This window comes from Dasypus novemcinctus, chromosome 14, assembly GCF_030445035.2.
Source record: "Dasypus novemcinctus isolate mDasNov1 chromosome 14, mDasNov1.1.hap2, whole genome shotgun sequence".
NCBI lineage: Eukaryota > Metazoa > Chordata > Mammalia > Cingulata > Dasypodidae > Dasypus > Dasypus novemcinctus.
The window spans coordinates 30,352,858-30,380,273 of NC_080686.1; the positions used below are offsets into that span (position 1 = coordinate 30,352,858).

The 27,416-nt window shown below is 42.3% G+C and overlaps 1 protein-coding gene across 2 annotated transcripts in view; it reads right to left on the reverse strand.

Moving 5' to 3' along the window:
* Positions 1-24,153, reverse strand: part of CPA6 (carboxypeptidase A6) — a 402,022-nt gene extending 377,869 nt beyond the window's left edge. For both annotated transcript variants that reach the window (XM_058275619.1, XM_058275618.1), the window contains exon 1: positions 23,790-24,153. In XM_058275619.1, the coding sequence (XP_058131602.1) occupies positions 23,790-23,905 (116 nt within the window). In that variant the 5' untranslated portion in view covers positions 23,906-24,153. The remainder of the gene's footprint in view (positions 1-23,789) is intronic.
* Positions 24,154-27,416: the final 3,263 nt, after the last annotated feature.

A 27,416-nucleotide genomic window follows, 5' to 3' on the forward strand; every position in this document is an offset into this window, starting at 1 on the left:
GAACAGCTGCACAAGGGGATGAAAGAGAGGAAATGCTGGAAACAACTGCTATGAAGCAAGAAATAAAGATACCCATTTGGGTCATTGTTTATTTCCTTTAATATCACAGGAAGTATCCCCCCCTTTAATCCTTATTGTTCTACACCACCCCCCCCAATACAAACATATCAACCATGTGGTTGTGTTTTTTTTGAAGATTTATTTTTAATTTATTTCTCTCCCCTTCTCCCCGCTCAGTTGTCTGCTCTCTGTGTCCATTCGTGTGATCTCTTCTATCCTTATCAGCGGCACTGGGAATCTGTGTTTCTTTTTGTTGCGTCATCTTGTTGTGTCAGCTCTCCGTGTGTGCAGCACCTCTCCTGGGCAGGCTGCACTTTCTTTCATGCTGGACAGCTCTCCTTTCAGGGCGCACTCCTTGCGCATGGGGCTCCCCTATGCGGGGGACACCCCTGCATGGCAGGGCACTCCTTGCGCGCATCAGCACTGAGCATGGGCCAGCTCCACACGGGTCAAGGAGGCCCGGGGTTTGAACCCTGGACCTCCCATGTGGTAGGCGGATGCCCTATCCATTGGGCCAAGTTTGCTCCCCAACTATGTGGTCTTTGTAAAAGAGTAAGATACCCCAAAAACATGTGATCTTGAAAGCAAAAATTCTTCATAACCCTACTCTTAAGCAACCATTGTTAACCATTTGGTGTATGTTCCTCAGTATCTATTTCATAATTTAAATATTTTATTATGAAATATTTGATATATATACGGTAGTTCATCACTGTGGCAGGCTGAATAATGGTCCCCCAAAACATATCCAAGTGCTAACCTCTGAAATTTCAGAATATCATCTTTATGGCAAAAGGACTATGCAGATGTGATTGAATTAAGGATCATGAGCTAAGGAGAGTAGTTTAGATTATCTGGGTTGGCCCTCAGCACAACCACAAGAGACTGACAGGGGGAGATTCCACACCTAGAAGAGAAGGCAATGCGACTGCAGAGGCAGACACTGGACCCATGTGGCTATAAGCCAAGAACGGGGCCCCCAGAAGCTCCAAGGGGCAAGGAGCAAGAAATCTCCCCCAGAGGCTAAGAGTGCAGGTCCCCTGACATCTTGATTTCAGACTTCTGGCCCCAAACTGTGCCAGAAAATCCTTGTTGTTTTAAGCTACCATATTTAGGTTCATTTCTTATAGCAGCAATAGGAAATTAAAGGTAACACTTTACAGAAACTATCGTTAAATCTTAACAACCCTATGAAATGGATATTTTTATTTCCAGTTTGCAGAGGAAGGAATCTGAGACAAAGAAGTTAAATAGCTTGCCCAAGATCAGACAACTATTAAGTGGTACCGCCTGGCTTTGAACCATGGCAGTCTGGTTCCAGAGTCCATGCACCACAGCAGGCTAAGAAATGTAACATTACAGACACGGCACTCCTTTCTGATCCCTTACCCACATTGACACTTTGAGGAGGTGTGGATGTTCTGAACACAGATAACTGAGGGTTAAGTTCAACTCACAGAATAATCTTGTTTGAACCTTTTCTAGGGAGGAAAAACTGAGCCCAGCTGCAGTACTTTTTTTTTCTTTCATTGTTTTGGACAAGTTGAATTGAAATTCATGATCAAGAAAATGGCCCAGACTCTAAATCTAATCAAAATAAGTCCTTTTTGAGCATTTACTATTTATGAAACACTGTGGGAGGCTCATAAAATAGTCAAAGTTATGGGCTATATGAAAGATGCCTAGAATTGAAGGAAAAGTCATCTTTGGAGGAGAGCTTTTTCGCCATGGGCTTGTTAGGTTATGATAAAGATGGAACTAAAACTAGAGGCTGAAGGTAGGTACAATACAGGTAGACAGAACGGAGGACAGCATCCCAGGGGGATGGGAATGGAGTGAGCCAGGAGAGTGTGGGCACATCTTGGTTATGTTTGGGGAAATGGGCACACCACTCAGACCCAAGCTGAGATTTGTTTTGAAGTGAAAAAGGGTTTAAAATTGGAAAAAGACAGAGGGCCAAGTCACAGAGGGCTTTGGAGAACAGACAAATGAGTTTGGACTTGATTCTTGCAATGTCACAGTTCGCTGAGGCGTTCTGGATCAGTAGAGCAATGTAACAAAGGCGCACTTTCAGAAGATTAATTTGCTACTGATGTGCAGAAGTGATTGGAGGGGCGAAACTGGTAGCAGAGAGATAAGTCATGGGGTTATAATGGCCACACAGGCATAAAGTAATGTGGGTGGCATGAGAGAAATGAAGCGAAGGGGAAGAACTGACAAGATGTGGTGAGTTTCTGAACTAGGGGAGAAAGAAAAATGACTGATTTTGGCCTTGGGTGGTTGGATTTCTCTAAACTGAAAGATTGGGAAAAGTGGCAGGGAAGATTGTGTCTGGACTGGAAGGATGAACGATTTTAGACAAGTTAACATCCACCTGGAAGTGTCCAGTAGCCATCTGGCCATATGGGACTGATATATGGGTAAAAAGCCAGGGATGGAAATAAAGGTTTGAAAATTGTCAGAGCATAGGCAATAGCTAGAGTCACCCAGCTGGGGTGGAGCGCTCACAGAGACTGCATATTGAACTACAACCTCAGCAGCCTGTGGAGGGGAACATCAGGAGAGAAAGACCCCACATTAGGAGAAAACATCTTATTTATATTTTCCTTTTTAATACAAAAGGCGAGCATTACAAATATTTAAATATATCAAATGCAGCCTGGGGTGGGGGAAGGGAGATGCACCTAAATCTGACACATGGAGTTAATGGTGCCAGGTTGCTTGTTTTCAGAAGCACAAAAGGGCCTTTTAAGGCCAAGCACTCTGGCTATATCCATTAAGGTTCCCGGTCCCATCAGACTTCACGACTTGACATCTGGCACTTCATTGCCTTAGAGTCCAAAGAAAATACCACGCGTGCCATTGGCTTTGTCTGTTTCTCCAAAAGGTTCCCCTTCAACTCCGGCTTTCCGTTTTCTGCCAGAGGTAATATTCTCCAAGCGTTTCAGGCAGGGAAGGTCTGGTATTAATAGATTTTTCTTTTGACTTTTAAATAAGCCACACATCCATTACTCAAAGAGAAAGCAAGGGAATATATGACCAAGATTATAGAACAGCTTTTGCTTTCAAAGGATAGTGTGGCCCAGACGGAAAGTATTTGTACTGTGGATAAAGACCGTGAGAATCAGCACCAGGGCCCTGACTGCAGGGATCAGGTGCCAGGTGTGACACAGGCAACCAATGACACCACCGGTTTTGGCAAGCCTGGGGCGTTCCCTTAACACAAGTCCTATTTCAAGGACCAATAGTTTCTGGCACGTGAGAAAAAGTGAAATTCTGGAAAAATGCCCAAATTTTATACATTTTGCTTGCTGTACAGGAGGACTTAGTACTCACTAAAAAAAAAAAAAAACAACTTTTTTTTATATGGTAGAGAGTTGAAAATACCATTGTTTGCCTATAATATCTTTGGCAGGCAATTGTACCGCTCTTAGCTTTCACCTTAGAGCAGGGAGTTCTTAACCAGGGGTTAAGAGGTCCATGGAAAGATTTCAGGGCTCCATGAGCTTGAATTGAAAAAAAAAGAAAGAAAATCAACTTATCTTTATTTTCTCTGACCTCTAACTGAAATCTAGAATTTCCTTCATTTATAAATGTATGCAATAAATCAGTTATAGCAGTTTTCATTTCACCAGACTGGCAAAGTGTTCCATGGAACAAAAAAGGTCAGGAAGCCTGCCTTAGAGAGACTTCAGCAATTTACAAACACTAGTCTATAACTGAGATGCATCAGAATCAGCTGGTAACCTTTAAAACCATAGATTCCTGGGTCCTATTTCCAGATGCTCTGATTCAGTGCATTTGGAGCACTTGTTATTCAGTTTTTATCACTACATGCAGTGCTGCAATAAGTATTCTAAGATACATGCCAGTTCTTTTGTTTCAGATACATATCTTTTCATGAATGGGATTTTCTGCAAAGGGCGAGAAGATCTTAAATCCTGACAGATTCTGCTGGATTACATTCCAAAAAGGTTGTGTCAATTTCACATTACTGCACTGAAATTTCCAGTTTCTTCCATACTTTCACCAGCTGTGGGTACTTTCAATCTTATAAAGTTTTGCCAATCTGACTGTGAAGAAATGGTATTTCATTATTATAATTTGCATCTCCCTGACTCCAAACTAGATCAAGCACCTTGTCACATATGTTGGCTCTTGACATATCAATGAATATTTAGCATAAAACAAATTTATATTCTTCCTCACATCATGTACCAAAAAAATCCACAGATTAAAAATCTAAATATAAAAAAGGCTGAAAAAAAAATTCAGATCATTTGTATAACTTTGGGTCAACAAAATAAGCAATATTTTTAATAAAGATAAATGTAAATGATATGGAAGATGAAAAATTAAAGGTAGATTTAAATATAACTATTATAATTGCTTATATTTCTTTTGCCTTTAAGAAGTCAACAGAGAGATGGGGAGCGGCTGTGGTTTAAGTGGTTGAGCACCCACTTCCTACACAGGGCGTCCCAGGTTCAGTTCCTGATGCCTACTGAAAACAAAAACAAAAACAAAACAAACATAACAACAAGCAAAAAAAAAAAAAAACCCAAAAGAACAATTCAGGCAAGCCAATGTGGCTTAGTGGTTGAGTGCCTGCTTCCCACATATGAGGTCCCAGGTTCAACCCTCAGTACCTTAAAAAAAAAGTCAAGAAATGGTGGACTGCTAAAAATGTGATTGTTCAAGGTTTGTTAGTATGTTATATATGATACACAAAAAGTTGATATGCTAGGATATATGATCCTCAAAATGGATAGGAGAAAGCAAAAGAAAAATAGGCAAAGGTTAGAAGTTGAGAAATCCAGCGATTTTTTTTTTTTTCACTTGAGCATGATCAAGACTCCTGTGTTTAGGGAAGTGGACTTGGTCCAATAGGGCATCCGCCTACCACATGGGAGGTCCGTGGTTAAAACCCCGGGCCTCCTTGACCTGTGTGGAGCTGGCCCATGCGCAGTGTTGATGTGCACAAGGAGTGCCGTGCCACGCAGGGGTGTCCCCCGCGTAGGGGAGCCCCACGCGCAAGGAGTGCACCCCATAAGAAGAGCCACCCAGCACGAAAGATGGCACCGCACACACGGAGAGCTGACACAGCAAGATGACGCAACAAAAAGAAACACAGATTCCTGGTGCCGCTGATAAGGATAGAAGTGGTCACAGAAGAACACACAGCAAATGGACACAGAGAGCAGACAACGGGGGGGGGGGGGGGGGAGCAAAATAAATTTTTAAAAAAATCGATCTTTAAAAAAAAAGACTCCTGTGTTTAAAATGTAAACAAAGGGCAGGCTTGCATCAGTATTGAAGAAAAGGTGGGTCTCCTTCTCGTGTCTTCCCCAGGGCCCCTCTGCCGTTCACATCCCCTCTCCATCTTTGGAGCCTCTAGTCCTTTGAGTCTGATCTCCACATGTGCCTTTGGTAAAACCTCACACTCCTTTTAATCACATCCGCATTTTCCTTTTGACATTTTTCTCCACCCTCCCCTTTCTACTCTACAGCAAACTCAGAGCAGCTCAACTGCCACTGTGGCCAACAGCTCACCGTCAGCGAGCTCAGTGCACAAAGCACGTGGCCCATCAAGCACCTCTTCAGCAACGCAGATGTGCTCTACAATGGACACATTCCAGCCAGCTCTAGAGTTTAGAAACCAAGTTTTATTCACCTCAGACCGTAAAGCAATTATGTATATGGCAGATATACAGGCCAGGAAAAATCTATAATCAAGCGCTTTGCAACATCCAAGGTGTTATATACAAATGATCGGTTACTAGGCAAGATTTCCCCAGAACTTAAATAATCTGTAAATTTGGAAATAGAGACTGTTGATGCTTACGCATTATGAATGTCATTAGTACTACTGAATTCTACACTTAATATTTAAAATGGCAAGTTATCTATATTTTGCTACAAAAAAAAAAATTAGTGGGCAGTGGGAGTACCAAGTACCCCTTGCTCCTTTCTGCCTAGTTGAAGATACCTCTCATCTGCTATAATAGACACTCCCAGCAATATCTCATCTTGCAAGGTTGTTCCTTAAAGATGATTTCTTCAGAAAGGCCTCTCCTATGTTAGCTCTTCCGCCTCCAATTAATGGTCAGTTTCTGATTTGCCAACAGTCTACATTACTTCTCCTTTATAACCTTAGTCACAGACAGCTGATGTTTGCCACCCCTTCTAGAATGTAAACTCAAAGCAAGAACACCAAGTCTACTTCGGGTGAGATGCTTAGCATAGCACCAGGTACATAATAGATGAGCAATAAATTATTGCTGAATTAATATATAGGAATCACAGTATCTTAGTTTGCCAGGGCTGCTATGACAAATACTACAAACTGGTTGGCTTAAAATAAGAATTTATCAAGGTTGAGGCCAGAGGTCCAAAATCAAGGTCTAATAGGCCACGCTTTTCCCTGCATTCTGGAGCATTCTGGTAAAGGCTTGCCACAATCCTGGGGATTCCTCGGCTTGCATCTCTGCCTCCCTCACATGGTGATCTGCTTCATTCTCTGGTTTCTTCTGACTGCCTCCAAATTATTTCTGCCTTATAAGGGACTCCAATTATCTGGATTAAAACCTACCATGATCCAATCTGGCCTCATTTAAATAGGACTTTCACAGATCCTATTCGCAAATGAGTCCACACCCTAATAACATTTTCAAAAGTCCTATTCACAAGCGGAATCCACAGAACTGGGGGGTTAGGACTTGAACTTTTTTTTGGTGGGGGGCATGAGTCAATCCCCAACACATAAAATCTTGCTTCTTTATTTCATAGCTATAGTAAGAATCTGAACTGTTTACTTATATATTCTCATGACAATGGACTTCACAGGGATAATAGGGACTTTTTCTTTCTTACTCCTAGCCCTTCATATTTCCAATATTTAAAAAAAAATTTGGGACACAGAGATGCTCAATAAAAATTTGATGAATGAATATAGGTCCAATACATGCTGCTTTTTGGCTAACTCAGTCACTTTGAGATCACCGCCACCTCCATTTTTGAAACTCCATAATTAAAAATTGTGAGCACAGCCCCCAATTTCCATATACTTTATTTTAAGTCATTGACACATACTATTTAAGGCAGGGGTTAATCTTTTTTGTTCCACGGACCCCTTTGCCAGTCAGGTAAAAACCACAGACCCCTTACTAAGTCCACACTGTACTGTGTATTACTTAAATATATCACACCCGCACCAACACGTCCCCACAAGAATTTTTTTTAAAATTTCAATTCAAGCTCATGGATTCGTTGTTAGGAACCCCCGATTTAAGGTAACAGCACGTCATACAAATATGGTTATAAAACAAAATAAAATCTAAAAGGAGGATGAAATAATACAAATTATACATGTTTCCTTGGCCACCATACTTGGGAAACCATTTTACTAGAAGACAGCTAGTCTTCCAATGTTTAACACTCAGCCACAAAACTGAGAACATTTTTTTTTCAATTTCATTTTAGTAAAAGCTCCTGCTCTAAGACAAAAATCTTTGTAATCAATGTTCTAGAATGTTGGAGAGCAAGAGGGAGGCAAAGAAAGATGATTTGCCAGTGGTTGAATGTGGTTTTAATTTAGAAGTTCATTTTCTTTTTCAGATAGAGGGCACCATTTAGGGAGAGAATCAAGCATCCATAGATCACAGTTGATATCTACCCAGGAGTGGGAAGTTCAAAGTACTAAAAAGGTAGATAAAAATTAAGGATGAGGATTTTTATCAGGCAGTGGAGCAGCAGTAGAAAATTTATGCAAACTATTCCCTCAATCTACGCCCCATAGTTGCAAGACAAAATAGCCTTTCGTCTTCTTGGGCAAATCAGACTTCAGCCTCGACTAGGTTCTAGTTACCACTATTATTGCAGTTTTAAAAAGAAATTAATGGTGTGAGCAACTACTGGGAAACGTTTTTTTCTAAACTTCTCAAAATATAATTGACCGGCTCAGGCTGAGAAAAATACAAGTTACAGGGCAATGTATGTAGGAGTATGATGGATTTTCCCTCCAGTCACTTCAAATATTTTTTTCCTGACCCATTGTATTAACTTATAAATGAAAATCTAAATGCAGAATCTTACTGTGGTATTGAGGACACTGAAGAATTTCTATGTGAAAATCCATCTACTTAAACACACATGCCAGCGTGACGCCGGCTGTTTCTGGTATTATTCTCAACTGAAAAGCTTCAAGCCCCGCTCCTGTGTTTCACAGTCTCCCCAGCATTTCCATGACTCACCGCACAGCAGCCGCTTGCGCCACTTAATGCTTCACTGGAAGGCCCAACAATCTCATTTTCACTAAGAAAAAATGAACACGCCTGCTTTTCTTTTTAGGCATTAGTTTGGTACTGAGTGTTATGTTATTAAATTTACTGACTTCTGTATCTTATTTGTAATGCTTCTAGAACAGTTTTGATATTGGGCACCGCAGAAGCTGAAATTTTTGCTATAGGGGGTTAAATTTTTTTTTTTTAATTTATACATTTTTAAAATGACCTGTTCTCTGCAATTAAAAGTTATGCTTCACTTAGAATTGGCAAATATAGAAAAACAAAGAACAAAAATCACCTATAACACTACCAGTTGGTAACAATAACCACATATTTGGAACATATTCCCCCAGATAGAGTTAGTGATCATGTAACAAGTCACAGTCATACTTTTGCAGTCCTGTGTCTTTTTTAAAATAAGATTTATTTCTTCCCCCTCCCTCCATCGTCTGCTCTGTGTCTATTCGCTGTGTGTTCTTTCTGTGTCTTCTTTTACCCTATTTAGTATTCTATCTTGAGCATGAAAAATCTGTAGACATTTACAATGGGCACAAGAGATTCCATAATATGTACTATAATCAATCCCTCTTATCGTTGAGTACCTAGATGGCTTTCCAGGTTTTGGGAGAATTAATAAAGGGGTAATAAACATCTATTCATACACTCTAAATCTTTGCCCTCATTTTAGATAGTTCCCCTCAGAAAGCTTCATAGAACTAGAGAGAATACTGCGAACAGCACACGTTTGTTGACCAAATGTAGGTGCCAGCTTCTGTCTTAAACACTGTACATATATGACCTATCTCACTATTACTTCAAGTTTTCAGAGAAGGAAACTGAGGCAGAGGAAACTGAGTAACGCCTTCTAATGTTACCTAGCTGGTAAATGGGAAGGATGGGATGCTAACCCTGGTTGTCTGATGACAAACCTTGTGTTCCTAACCTTTACACTGTCTGAACTCTCTAGGCACATGCTATAAAATGGCCTCAGCAGGATCTGGAGGGAGTAGACCCCTGAATGTTAGAGAGAGCCAAGCCCAGACAGCTTAACTGACATACTTTATTAAAGTAACACAGCTAGTAAAGGAGCTGCAATTGAACATATCTGACCTTTCATCCTGTGGCTAATAGTTTGCTCTCAAGGCAGGGGCCAGAGACCCTAGCCTAGGCATGATAGGAATGACTTGGAAGCCTGTTGAAAATGCAGATTCTCAGGCCCTTCCTGCAGCAGAACCTGCACTGTCATCAAGATGCCCTGCATATTAAAGTTTGCAAAGCTCTAGCCATAACTCCATAAATTCTATAGAGCCCCAGTATTTTAACAGAATATCTGCATATACACTGCTGGTATTTCCATAGCAAGGAAATATCATTTCCAGAGTTAGTTAAAGCTTATATTAGGTTGAACCATATGAAATTGCTGCTATTTTAGAAAAAAAGCAATCAAATATTGGCAATTTATCATGGTTCAACCTCAATGGATAGAGGGGTAACAACAATACATGTGTCTGCCAAGCTCTGTGCTGTAGACCAGACCTGAAGAGAATCAGATGGTGTTCCTTTCCCCAAAGAGTAAACAGTTGAGTCAGAAAGAACAAACAATTACAGGACAAAACAGTAAGTGCTATGTAGACCATTGAGAGCCCATGAGGTAGTTAAGTGATGTTCTGGAAGATACGAGCTATGGAAGAAAGTTATTTGCTTCTACTAATCAAAGACAGGCAGTCATGGGCTCAGGAGGAGGCCATTAGCTGTCAAACTGTTATTAAATGGGACCCCTGTAAGCTGCTCTGAGCTTGTTTAAAAAAAATAGGGGCTCCCCAAAGTATCAGGGAGAGGTGAATTACTGCTTGAACGGTGGAAGCGGAACTGAATTATTCTTAATGGTGACAGCAGATGAAGACAGTTACAGGTCTCAGCATTTAGGACACAGTAGTCTCAGGGACCCCCAATTTGGCCTTATTATCTATCTATCTGTCTATCTATCTATCTATCTATCTATCTATCTATCCATCTATCTATCTATCTATCTATCTATCTATCTATCTCTCTCTCTCTATCTCTCTCTCTCTCTCTCTCTCTCTCTCTCTCTCTCTCTTTTGAACAGTGGATATTTTTAGGTAGGGTAAAAAGAACTGGCTTCCCTCACTTGACATAGATGTGCAATGGACACAACCAATCCAATGTCCACAGAGAAAATGTGGAATGGGTGTGGGAACGGTAGCCATGGTGGCTGCTGGGTGTGGGGAACGGGAGAAAGAGATGAGATGTGGAGGCGTTTTCGGGACATGGAGTTGTCCTGGATAGTGCTTCACGGACAATTACGGGACATTATAGATCCCCCCAGGGCCCACTGGATGGAACGTGAGAGAGTCTGGGCTATGATGTGGACCATTGACTATGGGGTGCAGTGATGCTCAGAGATGAACTTACCAGGTGCAATGGATGTGTCATGATGATGGGAGAGAGTGTTGCTGTGGGGGGAGTGGGGGGCGGGGGCGGTGGGGTTGAATGGGACCTCATATTTTTCATAATGTAATTTAAAAAAATAAATAAATAATTTAAAAAAAATAAAGAGGGAACACAACTCAGGAAAAAAAAAAAAAAGAACTGGCTTCCTGTTGTACTATGATATAAATAATTAATTAGATATATGATACATGGTGCTTACCAGAAGTTGTATACACCAACTTGTAATAAATTGCCCATTATGTATAAGAGGACAAAATTCTGTTATTTACCATAAAAATTCCCATTATCAATAAGTCATTTTCTCAAGTATTCACAATCTTGCTATTATATAAATGAGGCTGATTGAACATACTGATTTTGCATCTTTCCACTGGTTAGTTTCAAAGACTTAATTTGGGGGAGGTGATTGCATTGGCAATAGTTCCATTTTTACATCTCATCTAACTTCTCTTATTCAGATTTCTTTCCTAGAAAAAGCTAACTTTCCAATAGCTGGGTACATGCTGAGCTATTCATCCTTTAGTTAAATGCTCTAAAGATGCATTAAAGGGAAAAATGCTTTTAAAAAAACGCCAAGATGGTGTCAAGTCTCTGGCCTGCTACACCTCTTTTTGAGAAGCTTTGTGCAGCATCTCACAGCTGGACAGGAATTTCCCAGGACTGTCCTCTTGCTATTTCTCAGTGGGTTTCCACTCCCCACCCCCCACACCTTAACCTGATGCTTCCTAAGACATTGAGCCTTTCTCACAGGGACCAACTGATTTCACAGTTTCTGTCTGGGTAGTTACAGTTTTTACTAAAGTTGGACTGCTGCCATGTGAAGCATGCTGAACTCCAATCAGGAAATGCTCTATGACTGAGGATTCTTTGAACTACCTAGGATTCTATTTGATCACTTTTATTTGTTTGAATTTTCATTCAATTGGCTTATTTAAAAGGAAGCCTGGGTACACTCTCCAGGGCCAAGGTATATCTGTGGTACATGGCATTTATACGGGGATCTGGAGACGGGTATTGAGTAAATAAATAGCAAACAAATCCTTATATTCTCAGTGTATAAAGAGATAGACCTGAGCTAAAAGAAAGAAAATGGCTAATACATGTTGAGAGAAACTGGAGTGCGGTTTGGTTTGTAACCTTTACTCAAAAACTAAAGACGATGCTAAATTCAAGATGAATCAATGACTGGGGAGCAGTTTATAGTCTCAACTGAGTTAATATGTATTCCTTATAGTATAAAGCGAGCAACAGTGCCAAAAAGGCAAGGCTTAATTCTCTAAACATGTGAAAGGCTGACCAGCAGATGCCCATTCTGTCACTAAACTCAGAGATCCCCAAAGCCGAACTGTTTTTCAGAGCAATTCTAGGAGCCCAAATAAATAAATTGCCTGAGACCAAGTTAGGATAATAGTGCAAGTGATACCCAAAACACAAAGAAAGGGAGAAAGGGATATGAGGTCACACTTAAGCATGCACAGGCAGTGGCTCCAGGGACCTACAAGTTCCTCCTGTAGCCATAAGGGCCAGTCGTTTCTATTTCTCTCTACTTGTCCTTAATGAAATGTAAATTGGCAAAACTGCCTGCAAGTGATAGCAGCTTGTTTCCTGCCTTTCTCCCTCCCACCCACCCACCCATCCATCTATCCAAACTTTTACTGAATATGGTAACCCCTATTTGGGGACTATGATGATACAGTTAAGAATAATATATAACACCTTATTCTCGACTTGCTTATAACCTAAAAGCAATGCTAGGACATCCACAAACAACTATGATACTGAGAAGAATGTGGTCATTGTTATGACAGAGAAAGTGCTATGGGATCTCAGAGGACGGGGCAATCAGGTTGATGTGAGGGATCCGTGCAATCTTCTTGGAGGAGGTAGAGTTTGAATTGGCTTATAAAAGACAGGCAGGCGTGGAGGAAGGGAGCTTCCCCCAAATGTGTACCTCATAGGCAAAGGCAGAAGGAGAAAGATGTAGGCTCTTCTGAGAAGCTTCATAGTGATAAGGAAAAGGAACTAGAGGCTATCTGTAGGGGAGCACCAGGGTAGAGGGAAAAAAAAAAAGGACCAGTTTCTCCTCTTATCCACTCACCCACAGCCAGGCTCACCTTGGGGCTTTCCCTAGACAGTGGATTTCCAATTTTAGCTTGCGTCCCCTGAGGGCTTGTTACAGCCCAGGTGGCTAGGCACCACCCCTGGAGGTCTGGATTCAGGAAATTCACATTTCTCCCAGTGAGGCTGAGGCTGGTAAGCACGCCACTGTCCCGGGACAGGCCAAACTGACACCCTCACTACTTGGAAATTTCAACCCTCAGATAGTCACAGGGCTCCAGTTCTCACTTCATTCCTTTATCATCTCCCCTCGTACTTTATCCCCTTCAGAGGTTTCATCTATCTTCATTGCTCTCATCAGAACTTGACATGAGATATTAGTTTTCTGTCCTCCCATAAGACTGTAAACCCAATTAGGGAATGTTTAATCCACTGGTACCTAAACACTGCTATTCCTAGCACCTAAATCGCTATATTCCTTGTGCCTATAATAGCATTCTGCACATAGTAGGTACTCAAATAGTGCCTGAACGATTGAAAAATTGCCATGGAAACAAGAACATGATCAGGAACTTGTAAGGATTGAGGTAGAAAGGAAAGGAGACTGGATACCCCAGGGCAAATGCTATTCCTCATCAACCCCACTGCATCGGTAAAGGAAAAGATAAATTTCTTTGCACTTATTAGTAAAAGGTTTGGTTTGGGGTGAGAGGGGTTAGGTCTAGACTGGGATCTTGAAGTGACTGGAAAGTTTTTAGAACAGCTTTTGTGGAGAGTGCACTGCCAAAGCAAACTAGGTTTTGGAAAGGGTGAGGGCTCATTTTATTCAGACAATTAAGGCAGGCTATATTTATTTCTATTTGAAATACTGAAGTGATTTTCCTAACAGATCTGATATTAAGGTCATTTTCTACCAGTGGCTTGCAGTCATTTCAATTTGCTTCTATACAAAGGTCTGGGATACTTAGGAAGAGCTGTCTGCCAATGTATATGCCCTCCTTTTCTGCCCTAGAGGTCAAGGTCTTGGAATTTTTTCCTGTAGCACATTTCTAACTACTAGCATCTTGCTGTACAAGCTTGTCCCAAATGCCTCCAACCTTCAATATGTTTGGCAGTTTTGATGCCAAATATATTTCTATCCCATTACCATACACACATTCCATCCATTCCATAGACACATGATTGATAGTATATAATAGAATCCAAACCATATCTTATTACAAATCTTGCATCCTCCTTACAGTCACAAAATCAGAGGAAGGAACTTGGTAGATATTTAGGTGATCTATGAATAAGTCTGATAAGATGAGGTCATGCTGAAAGGTAGCTCGGGAAATGGAAACATGGCAAATGAGGTCACACATGCAAATGGTTACAGATTCTGTAAATATAAAAATAGACCAGAGTTCTCATCTGGTGACACTGTAAAAGTTTCACCTTTTAGCAGGTGGTCATCCAAGACTGAAATGCGAAAGAAATAGTACGTGTGTTAAGGAGACAGAGGTAGATAAAAAGCAGGAAGAAAGTATGTTGACCTTGTACACTTGCATTTTTATTTTGTTTTTGGATACTTGTCTATGGTTTTTTTGTTTTTTTATTTTGCTTTAGATTGTTAGGTTAGAGACTGCTGCTCTTCCTGCCAGATAGCTGGTACAGTTACTTGAAAGGTATCTCCCTGTTAGCAGATACCGAGCAATGGCTGGCACTCCTGCTACTTGGTCAATATGTGTTTGTAGAGGGAGGAGTGGAAAGACAGAAGAGGGAAAAGGGAAGCTCAATCATTTGGCTAAGGAGAAACTATATTTTCACAGATATTTTACTTTAATACCCCCGGAAGACAGAAGGCAGGGAAGAGGTAGCCAATTTTGTAACAGATTGCATCTACTTGACAGCCTTTCCAACGAAGAGTAGACAAAATCTACCTTATACTGTTATAACACTTTCCAGTTTACCAAGTACTGTATGATCTCATTCAATGCTAGAGAAATGTAAGTCAGTGGCAGGATTCTCAGGCTCTCATTCTTTCATTCCAGACTTCTAGAAATTGCTCTAATATAAATCTTCAGAATTAAGTGGGTAGTCTTTCTGCTTTCAATTCCAGCTTAGTTTCTGTATCAGAGGGTCTTGGCACAAACAATTCTGCTCAGATGGTTCAAATGAACAAACTTGAAAGGGGCTATTTGAGGTACGGGCTGGGTAAGGGAACAGACAAGAAATGCTGAATCACCCAGAGATCAGCGATTCCCGGATCTGAAGGGGCAAAGGCAGGGAATTTTGCTCTTAGAGGCCAGGGAAAGCTGACCCTTTGAGTAGGGCCACAGGAAGGAGCTATTTTCTTGGAAGCTAGCAACTATCAGAACAATGACACTGAACCAGTAAGGATGGACAGGGAAGACACGCTAAGACATTTCTCTCCTCCAGCACACCAATCACCTGCTGGGGAAGGGAGCCAGATTCAGTCCACAGAGGTCAGTCTTCCAAGCACAGAGAAAAGTAGTGAGAATGATGGGGGTTGGGGAGATTTTGGACATATTCGTTGTATTTGGCCTGCTTTTTGGCTTCCTAATGCCTTATTTAAAAATATGCCCTCATCCTTTTTTTGGAGTTGTAATTGATGATTAACTGATGATAGTACAAGATGGTGTGTTCCAGGTAACATGAGGTAACATGGAATAATCTTGAAGATAATCATGATGCTGGGTTTCTTGGTTTCATCATAAGTTTGTCATCTCTCCCATCAGCTGGATCCTCAGTGCTGCCTCGTGAGACTTCCAAAGGGTTAAGTTCTTTCTCTCTGGAACATTCTATATCAAAATCATCCTTTTAACCAGGTTCCCTGTTCACCATCTCCTCATAGGAGCTCACCTCCTTACTTTCAGAGAAGAGAGAAGGTCAGCTGACTTTCTGGATCCTCAGAGATGACTTTTCTTCTCTTTCCACAATCGCATCCTCTTTTCTTATTCCTACCACCTGGCATAAAATGGCAGGAAGATGTATTACCTATCTTAAGAAGTAAAAGCAAAATAACACTCTCCTTCAACCCTAGCTATCACTAACTTGCCTGCTCAAAATTATTCACTGATAGCCAATCATCTTTGGGAGAAATTTTTTTAAAAAAATCTAGTATGGAGCATGCTTCCATTACCCTTACCCCCACAGCCTTACCTCACCTGTACTTTCTCCTACCAACAGAAATAGTCTTCTAACCATGCTCAGGTTTTCTAGACTTGACAGTTCTCTTGACTGAGGTCTTTAGCACATGTAATACATTCCTTTTGTCTGGAAAGCCTTAATCTAACTTGAATTGACTGAGATCAGGGTTATTTCCTTTGAGGACCAGTCACTTAAAGAACATGTAAAATACCCTGCATGTTGAATAATCTACTCAAATTCCTGTTTGTCATTTAAAACCCAGCTCACATTCAAGAAGACTTTCTTGACCTCCATTCTACCTTTCAGGATAGATCATCTCTTGTACTCCCAGGACCAAGGGTTTTTTCTGGGGCACAGTGATCCCAGAGAGTTGCAATTGTTTGTTTACTTGCCCGAGTTACTCATTAGCCTGTCCACATGGACAGTTCTTTCATCTCTGAAGTCGCAGAGTAGCACAGGGCCAGATACCTTACAAATATTTATAGAAATGAAATCAAATCCTCCTTCATTAAACACTTCAGCCTCATCAGATCACTTTTGTTTCACTTCCCACAACCCTAGGGAATAGGAAAGGCTATGATTTCTGAATTCAAAGACAGCGTTAACTAAAGAATGCTGTGGACTCATCTGACCTGAGTTTTGGGCCCAGCTCAACCTCTAGCACTGCAAATCCCTTTACTTTGATGGAATCCTCCTTACTCATGTGTTAAAGGAATTGGGCTATGGGTTTTTGGGTTTTTTTTTTTTTTTTTTTTTTTGGTCCCCTCTAGTTCTGAGAGTCTGATTTTAAAATACAATTTATAGAATAGTAAAAATGCATATTTTTAGTCATCTTGAAGTGCAAAAATTCTAGAATTCCACTTGGAAAGATTTTTTCCCCAGGAAAACCATGGTGAAGGAGGAAGGATTGGGGATCGTTGGGTTTGGCATGACCACTGAGTCTGCTAGTTTCCCCCCGTGTATTTGCTCCCTGTGTGAAGACCTGGTCCCCAGCTAAACATCATGACTCACAGCCTCCTCTGCAGCCAAATCAGGCTGTCTAACACTGGCCAAGAGGAAGTGATGTTTGCCACTTCTAGACTGTGCCCTTAACAGAAAGGGGTATGAGCTTTCTTTCCTGTTTCCTACTGGCTACAGTGCAAGAGCTACACAAGACTTTCTTGAGGGAAGCGGATTTGGCTCAAGTGATAGAGCGTCTGCCTACCACATGGGAGGTCCAGCATTCAAACCCAGGGCCTCCTGACCCTTGTGGTGAGCTGGCCCATGCACAGTGCTGATGCCCACAAGGAGTGCCCTGTCACGCAGGGGTGTCCCCCTCGTAGGAGGGCCCCACGCACAAGCAGTGCACCCTGCAAGGAGAGCCGCCCAGCGCGACAAAAGTGCAGCCTGCCCAGGAGTGGTGCTGCACACATGGAGAGCTGATGCAGCAAGACGACGCAACAAAAAGAGACAAGAATACAAGTGGGCATAGAAGAACACACAACAAATAGACACAGATTTAAAATAAATCTTAAAAAAAAAAAAGACTTTCTTGAACCTCGTTTGGGAATTGCATGCCGACAATGGTAGAACTCTGGCACTACCAACCAGCCATCCTAGCTCTGGATTTTTACACGAGAAAAATACATTTCTTGTGTAAGACCTTTGGCTTTGGGGGTTCTCTGTCACAGCAAATATAGCAAAAAAATTAAACCCCAAACCGAACCAAAAGCAGTATGCTTACTGTAATAGATACTAAAATAAAATGTTTTACTATGTTTAAAGTACACTGAAAAAGATGGTAATTTTATTGAAGATTAGAAAAATCACTCAAAAGAAACTTGCTTTAATTGTTAACTTTTTAAAGGAAATATACAACTCAGAACAAGGTCCTAGAGCCTCATATTCTGCATTATGTTTTATTATAAAGACGCAAATACCTAGAGATAAATTTGGGAAGGCATTTATTCAGCAAAGCAAATTCTGATCCAATTAACCAGTTATCTATTAATTGATCATAATGGAGAGTCTACATAAACAAGTCACAAGAGTTTTTAGTTTTCTGTTCAGCAATTCCATTTGCAAGGACAGATAGATACAATGCTTTGGTAGTCTGCTCAATATAGGCTGTGAGGTTATGAAACATTAACATTCTTAACTGTTCGTTCAGGGGGTGGAAGTGATAATACTTAATGGTATTATCCAGAAAGTATCTTGGCACCATAAAGGAAAGGATCCATTATCAACTGGGCCCCAAGGAGAAAGTGGCCGGGAAGCATGTGAAACACTCCTTCCTTCCCCTAACACAATGGGCAGAGGGAATGCTCCCCCAGGCATTATCTGCCGGTGGCCAGCGTGCTCAGGTCAGAGAACTAGAAAGCTGCTGGCCAGCATGCTCAGGTCAGAGAACTAGAAAGCTGCAACACCGCATATCTTCCACAAGTGAAGCAGGCAGCCCCCAAACCCCAAGGAAGAAAGCTCTTTGTATCATCAGCTAAGAAACTACCAGAACTTAGGGTTTGTTCTTTGAGCTAGTGCATAAGGAAAACTATGTTCTACCACTGATAAGGGGAAGAGTTAAGAGAAACTTCCACTGGGCAATGGAGGAGAACTATACCATTAGCACACATTGCCTTATGGGGAAAGGTTCAAAATCAGTCTCAGAATCTGCCATATGTCCTTCATAATTCTAAATGTCCTAAATATATACATAATATACATTTCAGCCAATCATTCATGAACTAAGATGGCACCTTTTTGCCTGAGGCCCCTTAATGATGGGGACTGCCTGCTTTACCTACAAACGGTGTGCACTGCTGAGCCTCTCTGCCTGACTTGACTAGGCAGGGATTTTAGGGTTAAGGAAGAGTGAACTAGAGGCAAGAGGGGCAGAGAGTCTGATTATAGAGGCCTTGAAAACCAGAGGATTCTAGATTCGATGTCGTTGGCAATAGGGAAACAAAGTAGGTCTTGAGCAAGGGGTAATATAAGTTTTATTTTAAGTTTATTATATGGAGAAACAATTCTTCTTGGTACGATTGGAATAAGGACTAGAGAAAGTTAGATCGGTTAGGAGAAAATGACATTGACCCAGACTGAGCTAAAGACATGCCAGACATAGACATTACAAAGGGAAGAAAAGGACAAATGGGACACTCAAAGGAACAGAAAGAACTAAAGGTAAGTTTTCTCCTTAGAAAGGAAATTAGTGGGTAGCTGTAGACACGGAGTAAAGGTCAAAGCAGCAAACATAGTCCAGGGGAAAAAAAAAAAGGCTAACCCTAAAATTTAATATCCAAACCATAATCTTTCTTAGGCTGAAAGTGGACACTGTCAATTACTAATACCAGAACAGCAGGTTCTGGTGGGGCCAGACAAATAGGGACACTCTTGGGCAAATAGAAATATTTCTGCATCCTATCCAAAAAGGGCTTTAACTGCCAATATAGATGATAACTCAGATTCACCAGATCAGCTCCAATTTCCTGCACTCTAGACCCAAGTTGCTAAAAGCTCAGAGCCTTAAAAGGAGGCTGCCACCAGGAGATGAAAAGAATTAAAATGCTGCAGTTGAGACGCAGGGTGGAAAAGAAGCTCCATCTGCTCTACCCAAGCCCTTTCATTTCCCGCAGTCCCTTTCATTTCAAGATCATATCACCCTTGGGGGCCACATTGCTTGTAGGACTTCAAGGATCAAACCACTTAAAAAGTTTTACTTCCTTCACTTCTATTTCTCTGGATCCTGGCAAGCTAACTAAGATTACTTGCTGAGTGCCGGTATCCCATTACTAAATATGACTAGTGAACTTGGGGACAAAGAGCGAGGGGAGGGTGGATGGACCCCAACTAATCCATAGAGATCCGCTGAAAGCCAGCTCTGCACATGCCAGTGGTCAAGGGAATAAAGGCCGTGCCATTGGAGCTGGTCACCTGAGAAGAGAGGAGGGGGAATCCGTGTTGAGAGAGAGGTATCTTCATTACACGCAGGCCCGGGATGAAGGAGTCGTCCTCCGGGGGACCCGGCTGGCAGAACCATGACCTGTGGGTTCGAGTCCCAGAAGCAGCTGCAGGGACAGGAAGTCCAAGTTCTTTCTACCTCGAGCAAGAGCCAGTTGACCTGAATCGAGGGCCTGGATGGGATGTCCCCTCCTTGAGATAAGAGCAGCACATCGAGCTCTCCCAGCCCCTCTGATGCATATTCCTCCCATACAGCACTTACACACCGTCTACTAGTTTTGTGGGGGCCTGTTCTCTTGACTAAATTGAGAGCCAGCCAGGGGAATCTACCGTTGGTCAAGGTACTTGGCATATTGTGTCCATTCAAATAGGGAGGACAGGAGAGACAATGAGCTGCATTTGCAGCTGCTTTTTGTTTTAGGCAAAAACTAACAAGTCCCTCATCTTCCCATCCCTGTCCCTTAGAGTCCCTGCTGACTCCTGTGGGACAGATTCATATCAGGGAATCATCACCCTAGAAAAGATGAATGAGATTAAACTTTCAATTTTATCTCCATAATCTACTTTTTCCCCTTTAGGGGGGCTGATATTTTGAGGACAAACAAGATTAAATCTTCTCTTTGTCTTCAGTGAGAGCCTCCCCCACGCCTGTCCCTCTTTAGAGAATGGTGTGTCGGAGTCGGGCCCAGCTGGTTTAGAATCCCAACCGCGTTCTCACTGGGACTTGGGTCAGTTCCCTCTGAACTGGGGTTATCTTGTCTGGAGCTCGAGTGAGCATATCTATAAGAGCAGGCTGTCAGGCACTTTTTTTTAAACTGTCGATATTAAGTATAGATAAGTATGTGTTCTTTTGCCATCCTGTTAGGTACTGGCTATGTTCCAAGAACCATGCAATGCCCATCTGTTACATTTAACCTTCACACATCCTGGTGACAAAGGTTCTAATATTATTTCCATTGTCCCAGATAAGGAAACCAAGGCTCAGGGAAGTTAGGAATTTGCCCAAGGGTCACAAAACTACTAAGTATGGGAAAACAGAAATTGAAATCCAGGTAGTCATTTATAGTCATTATGCTATATTGCCTGACATGAACATACTGAATAAACAGTTCTCACTAAACCACTTCAGTTCTACAGCAATACCAGGTTTTATTGCTTCGCCATTTTAGATTTCTTACCATCACTTTTTAAAAAACCAAAAACTTACTTTAATTTCATGTGATACAAAAGATCCTTATTTGTTTGCCCTCACATATCACAGTATAAATAAGGCCTACTTTAAGACTATGAAGATATAAAGGAAAAGGAGAAAACAGAGCAATATTTGCCTTTGTAGGAACCTCAATCACTGGTTGGCATTTATCACTTTATTGCAGAATGTTTTATTCACATTTGTAACCTTTGAAGCCCTCAGACAGTAGAGTATCAATAAGCATCATTTGAAGTCAAACTGTCTACATGTTGCCTCATTCCTCAGCAGTGCACATTTTAAAGCCTCCACTGAATGTGAAATTTAATATACCCAAAATAGGTGTCAGTTTTGTCATCACGTCCTTCTAGTATCTCCAGATTTTCTGAGACATTTACCAAACATCTGCTATGCAATTAGTACTACCCAACCATTATCAGTTTAAATATGAAAAATATAAAGGAGACGAGGGCTCTTTAGCTGTTCTCAAGAAGCATGCTGGTTTGCCAATAGGTTTGCTCCATAATTAACAACAAAAGTAAAACAAATTACTTCAGGGGCAACGATGAGGTGGTTTGGAGTTAGAACTCTGAGAGACCAGAGCCAATTAAAAATATTGCTAAAGACTTGTCATATGTCTTCCCGTCAGGTTCTTGCTGGCTGAAGAGCTGGCCTTTCATAAGATAATTCCTCAGTAAATAAAGCAAAAGGCTCCCAAACCTCCTGCCTTTGGTGATGAGAAAATGACATCTCTAATGAAGACAAGTTAAAATTCCCCAGTTTTGATGAGAAAGCCCAGAAAACACTTCAGATTTTAAGGGACCTCTAGGCTTTTGTGGTGGTGGGCAGGTAAGGTGTCCCTTCTTCAGCGTGTCCTTGTTTCATCTGGTTTTTTTCTCTTCCAACTTTCAGACGCCTGACAATTTTTATATTTGAGACAACTTGTGTGGCAGCCAAAGAGAAAACAGCAATTATTACTTGGTCGTTGCCCAACAGAGAAGGTAGCACTTCCTCCAGCCGGTTCCTACCGTAGCAGCAAATTCTGTAACAAAAAGGCCCGGCCGCTGGCCTCACTGCAGCCGCTAAGTGGTGCTTGGGAAGCAGCTCACACCTGCTCAGCTGAAGCAGGCCTGGTCGCTTGTCATCAAGGAGCACCACACACTGAAATAATTACAGACGCAGCTGAATGGAGGCCCACAATCCCAGGATGTGATTCCGAGTCTGTGGCAGAAGCTGGCATCAGGCAGGACAGTCAGAAGGAACTCTCCCACCACCTTAACCTGCCTCAGTCCTGGAACACTTGACTTTTTTTTTTTTTTACCGAGACCTGGTAGGGGAGAGGGGGGTGGTACAAAGTACATGACGGTCCGGAGAGCTTGTAGGTCTGAAATTTTAAAAAATGCAGCCCTCAGCTGTTAACCCCTTTCTTTTCCTCCCAGGAAGGCCAGGCCAAGGGCCCGCATGGCCACTATCGCCCCTACCTCAGCCACCGCTTTGGCCCCTGTCCTGCACCCTCTCAAACTAAGGAAATGTTTTTAAGATTTTCTACAGACACACTGCATTCAGGGGGGATCCAAAGGCAGCGTTCAGATTCTTGAGCAGGAGGGAAGGGGGACACACGTCTCTTTGCCAGTGTCACAATCATAGATGGTTTTCTACACTATTCCTAGAAAGAGCGACTTTGCTTTAAGTCCCTGAGCACTGCCTGGTTATAATCCAGATGGATAGGAAAGTTCTCTCAACTGGTAATTACTGAGGGATAGACATAATGTAAGAAGACTTGGGACACTGAGTTTCCTCCTCTGTAAAAAGCAGTTGAACTAAAGGAACTATTTAAGGTTCTTCCAGCCCTAAAATGCAGGCATGCCAGAATATTCAGATTTAAAGGACGACCCCCTGCAAATCTGAGCCAAGCACAGGCTGTATATACCACTGGGAGCCTTCAGGATAATAAGAACATGCATAGAAACACACTGCTTTATGCCCAGCCCTGTGCCTTCTTAAGAAAGGCATAAACAAAGAATGCTAACCTACAGGATAAAAACCTCATTGTTTTTCTTCTTCTGTATTTCTCCTTCAGAAAAATACCCATAGTTTTCCCGTTGGTTACTTTTACTCTGCTTATTTTGAGCTAAATAATTTTTTATGCTCAGATTTAAAAGTCTTTCTAATAACCACTTTGCAGACTAACAAGCACAAACACACACACAATGTTAAAATTAATCACTGGTGAATTTCAACCCCACTGTTACTGCATGTAGTTCAAAGAAGATTTCGTTTTCAAGTCATAATTCACGTGGTACAACAGCATCCTTCACACCGAGCATCAACCATGGCAAGTACCGCAAACCCTGACCACAGCTACTCCAAAGACAAATTCCCGTTCAGCACCCGGTCCACAGCTGAGGTTGGCACACTGTAAAACGGACAAAGAGCCAGATTTGTGCCCATCGCGTCCCCTGGGAGCTAAATCAAAGCCCTGGGAGGGCCACGTGTAAATTTCACTGCAGTGACTAGGCAAGGGTGCAGATTCACGCAGCGTCCAGAAATCAGAAAAAGCGACGCCTGCTCGGGCACCAGCCAGCCCCCTCACCCGAACACAAGCTGTGAAGGTCCTAAAAAGTCGCTCCGCTTACCCAGCATAGCGGTTGTTATAAATGTGGCTGTGCCCTGGCTGCAGAATCTTGCAAAAGAGCAAGCAAAGAGGCAGAAAAGCAGCTGTCCGGCTCCTGGGCTTCCCGAGGAACTTCATCGTGTTGCAAGAAGAGAAGTTGTAAGTTACTCCAGCAGTCACCAGAGGTTGGAGGTGGCTCACAGCACCCCCTACACGCGCGCACTCCTTCCTGGGAAGGGGGGTGGGAGAGAGGGTTGGGAGGGAGCAAAATGTGACACTTCTTTCCAGCCAAAGGGGGAAAAAAAAGTTTAGGCAGCCGTGGAAGGGAAGTTGCTATTAAGACTTGGTCCTGGGACGCGCAGCAGCAGCACGCCCAGGCAGCGCAGCAGCTGAGCCTGATCCTGCATCAGCCGCGCCTGGAGGGGCAGGGCCTCCCCGCGGCTGACTCACAGCTGGGCTCGCATGGGTGCTGCTGCCTTGGGGAGCTCCTCTCTTTTTGGTTTGCTTTCCAATGTTAGGCACCTCACTTTGGTGTGTGTGGGGGCATCCTTCCTACCCCTCCCACCACCTGGAGCATCGTGACTCAACCCTATCTGTGAACGATTTCTCCGAGGGAGAGCTGAGCACGCAGGCGCAGAGCCTACCTGGAGCAGCCACTTCGCATTGCCGCCCCGGACTTCCACGCAGGTTCCGCGCGCTGAAATGCCCGGGGACAACGGTGAATGAGGCTGTGCGGGCAGAGGCTGGGCGCCGGGACGCAGGCCGTGTCCCCTCACACGTGCTGGCTGCAGTGCAGCGGCTTCCCTGGGCTTCTGGAAACGCTTCTCTCCGTGTCCACAGCAGACCGAAGCTACTCTTTCAGAGGTCCTTGCAGGAGAGGGAAGCCCTCCCAGCGCTTTGCCACTTTGGCTGCACCTGCGGGATCATGGAGGGAGCCAGGCCTTTAAAAACAGAGCCCCTGCGGGGTGGGGCCCAGGGATCAGTAGTTTGAGAACCTCTCCAGGTGATTCGTCCAGGCAGACAAACTGTCCTCATGCAGAGTGTGCTTCTGGAACAGTAACAAGCCTACGAAACACTTGGGGACTCTCGGTGCTTTAAGCTGGGGCCTGGGAGTTTGCATTCCTAAGAGCTCCCAGGTGATGCCAAAGCTGCTGCCCCCTCAGCCGTACTTTGAGTAGCCAAGGTTTTACTTTATTTTTTAAAGATTTCTTTCTTTCTCCCCCCTCCCTCCATTGTCTGCTCTCTGTGTCCATTCGTTGTGTGTCCTGTGTCTGCTTGTATACTCATTAGGCTGCTCTGGGAATCGATCCTAGGATCTTCTGGAGTGGGAGAGAGATGATCATTCTCTTGTGCTACCTCAGCTCCCTGACAAGCCAAGTCTCTTATTGTCTTTCCACTGTGTCTTTTTTGTTGTGTCATCTTGCTGCATCAGCTCTCTGCATTGGCGGCACCCCTGCGCAGGGTGGCATTCCTGCACGAACCAGCTTGCCTTCACCAGGAGGCCCTGGGTGTCGAACCCTGGGCCTCCTGTATGTAGACGGGAGCCCAATTGCTTGAGCCACATCCACTTCCCAAAGGCTTTACTTTAGAAGTAATTCTGCTTTTCTTCCTCTCTCTAAATACTAAGGAAAAACAAACCTTAGAGCAGGGGTTCTTAATCTTTTTTGTTCCACAGACCCCTTACCAAGTCCACACTATACTGTGTATTATTTAATAAATAGACCATACCCGCACCAGCATGTCCGCAGAAGAATGGTTTTTTGAATTTCTATTCAAGCTCATGGACCCCTGGTTAAGAACCCCTGCCCTAGAACAAACCATTCTTTTCTCATTTTTACCGTAGAGGTAATGACTGAGGTTTTCTACATCTACTTGTTTATCCTCAAATACACCCAAAATCCCATTTTTAAAATGTTTCCCTTGCCTTATAAATAAGAAGAATGTTATCTAAGAAACCTCCTGTTATCCTCTCTGCCAAGTCCTGGTCGTACTCTGCAAGAGGCAGTAAGCTTACCTCTCATTATATTCATTTACATAATTTTCAAACTTCCCTAAGAGTCATGGCCAAGAACTCCTGTAAATTCCAGTATTGCCCCTGTTAGATGAGAAAGCACCCCAATTTTCACCCATCTTCTCCACCTGGAAAACTCACAGGCATTTGGTTCCTGACAGCTTCAGTGGCAGATTCCTGGTATAGCTGAAATGATTTTCCTTTGACATGATTCTCTGATGTTTCTTCAAGTACCCCAGGATTGCTTTAATTAATCTCTTCTCTGTGCCCCAGCATGTGGTACGCCTTCTACTAGAAGACAATTAAATTAAATATTTGTCTCGTTTCCTTGAAAGGCTTCCTGCTCCTCAAATGCAGAATCCCTTTCATCTTTGTATGCACTTCCCATGTCCCCTGGAGGGAATACTGTGTCCACTAAACAAATGATCAGCAAAGTTTGTTGCATGATGATAAACAGACATTTGCTCTGTGACTTCTGTACCCAGGTAGAGGAAAGAACACCTGACAGCAAACAGCACTCTGGATGGCTTTGGGAAGTAGGAGCCTCACAGGTGACCAAGTCTCTTGGTTTTGTTTCTTTATTGGTGGTGGTGTTTACTTCCTTCTTGACTTGATGGCCTAGCGCTTTTTAAAAATGTTTTTTATTTGAGATGTTGTGGGTTTACAGACCAATAAGGCATAAAATATAGAACTCCCATATACCAGCCCTCCACCAACACCTTACGTTGGTATGAACATTTGTTACAATTAATAATAGTATTCTTTGTAATTGCACTAAACTTTTTAAACAGTACTTAGCTTTGTTACAATTAATGAAAAAGTATTAAATTAGTACTATTAACTATTGTCTACAGTTTACATTAGGTATATTTTCCTAATATTCCAGCCTATTATTAACACCTTTCTTTAGTGCTGTATATTTGTTATAATTCATAAAAGAACATTCTTATACTTGTACTAACTATAGTCTGTCATCTAAAATAGGGTTGGCTATGTTATGAGTCCTCTTTTATCTTTTAATTTTTATTCTAGTAACATATAGGACTTAAAGTTTCCTTTTCTAACCACATTCACCTTTATAATTCAGTGCTGTTAATTACACTTGCAATAATGTGCTCTCATCATTACCATACATTTCCAGGCCTCTACAATCAATCTAAATAGTAATTATGTACAAATTAAGTATCAATGCCCCATTTTCTAGCCCCTATCTATCCCCTGGTAACCTGTGTTCTAGATTTTAATCTATGAGTTTGTTTATTATAATTAGTTCTTATCAGTGAGGTCATGTATTTGTCCTTTCCTGCTTGGCTTGTTTCACTCAGCATAATGTCCTCAAGGTTCATCCACTTGTTGCATGCATTAGGACTTCATTCTTTTTTATAGCTGAATAATATTCCATTGTATGTATAAGCCACATTTTGTTTAGCCATTAATCTGTTGATGTATATTTGGGTTGCTTCCATCTTTTGGCAATAGTGAATAATGCCACTATGAACATTGGTGTGCAATATCTGTTCTACACCCTGCTTTCAATTCTTTTGGGTGTATACTTAGTAGAAGAAATGCCAGATCATATGGTAGTTCTATACTTAGCTTCCTGAGGAACTGCCAATACACTCTAATACACCCAGAAGC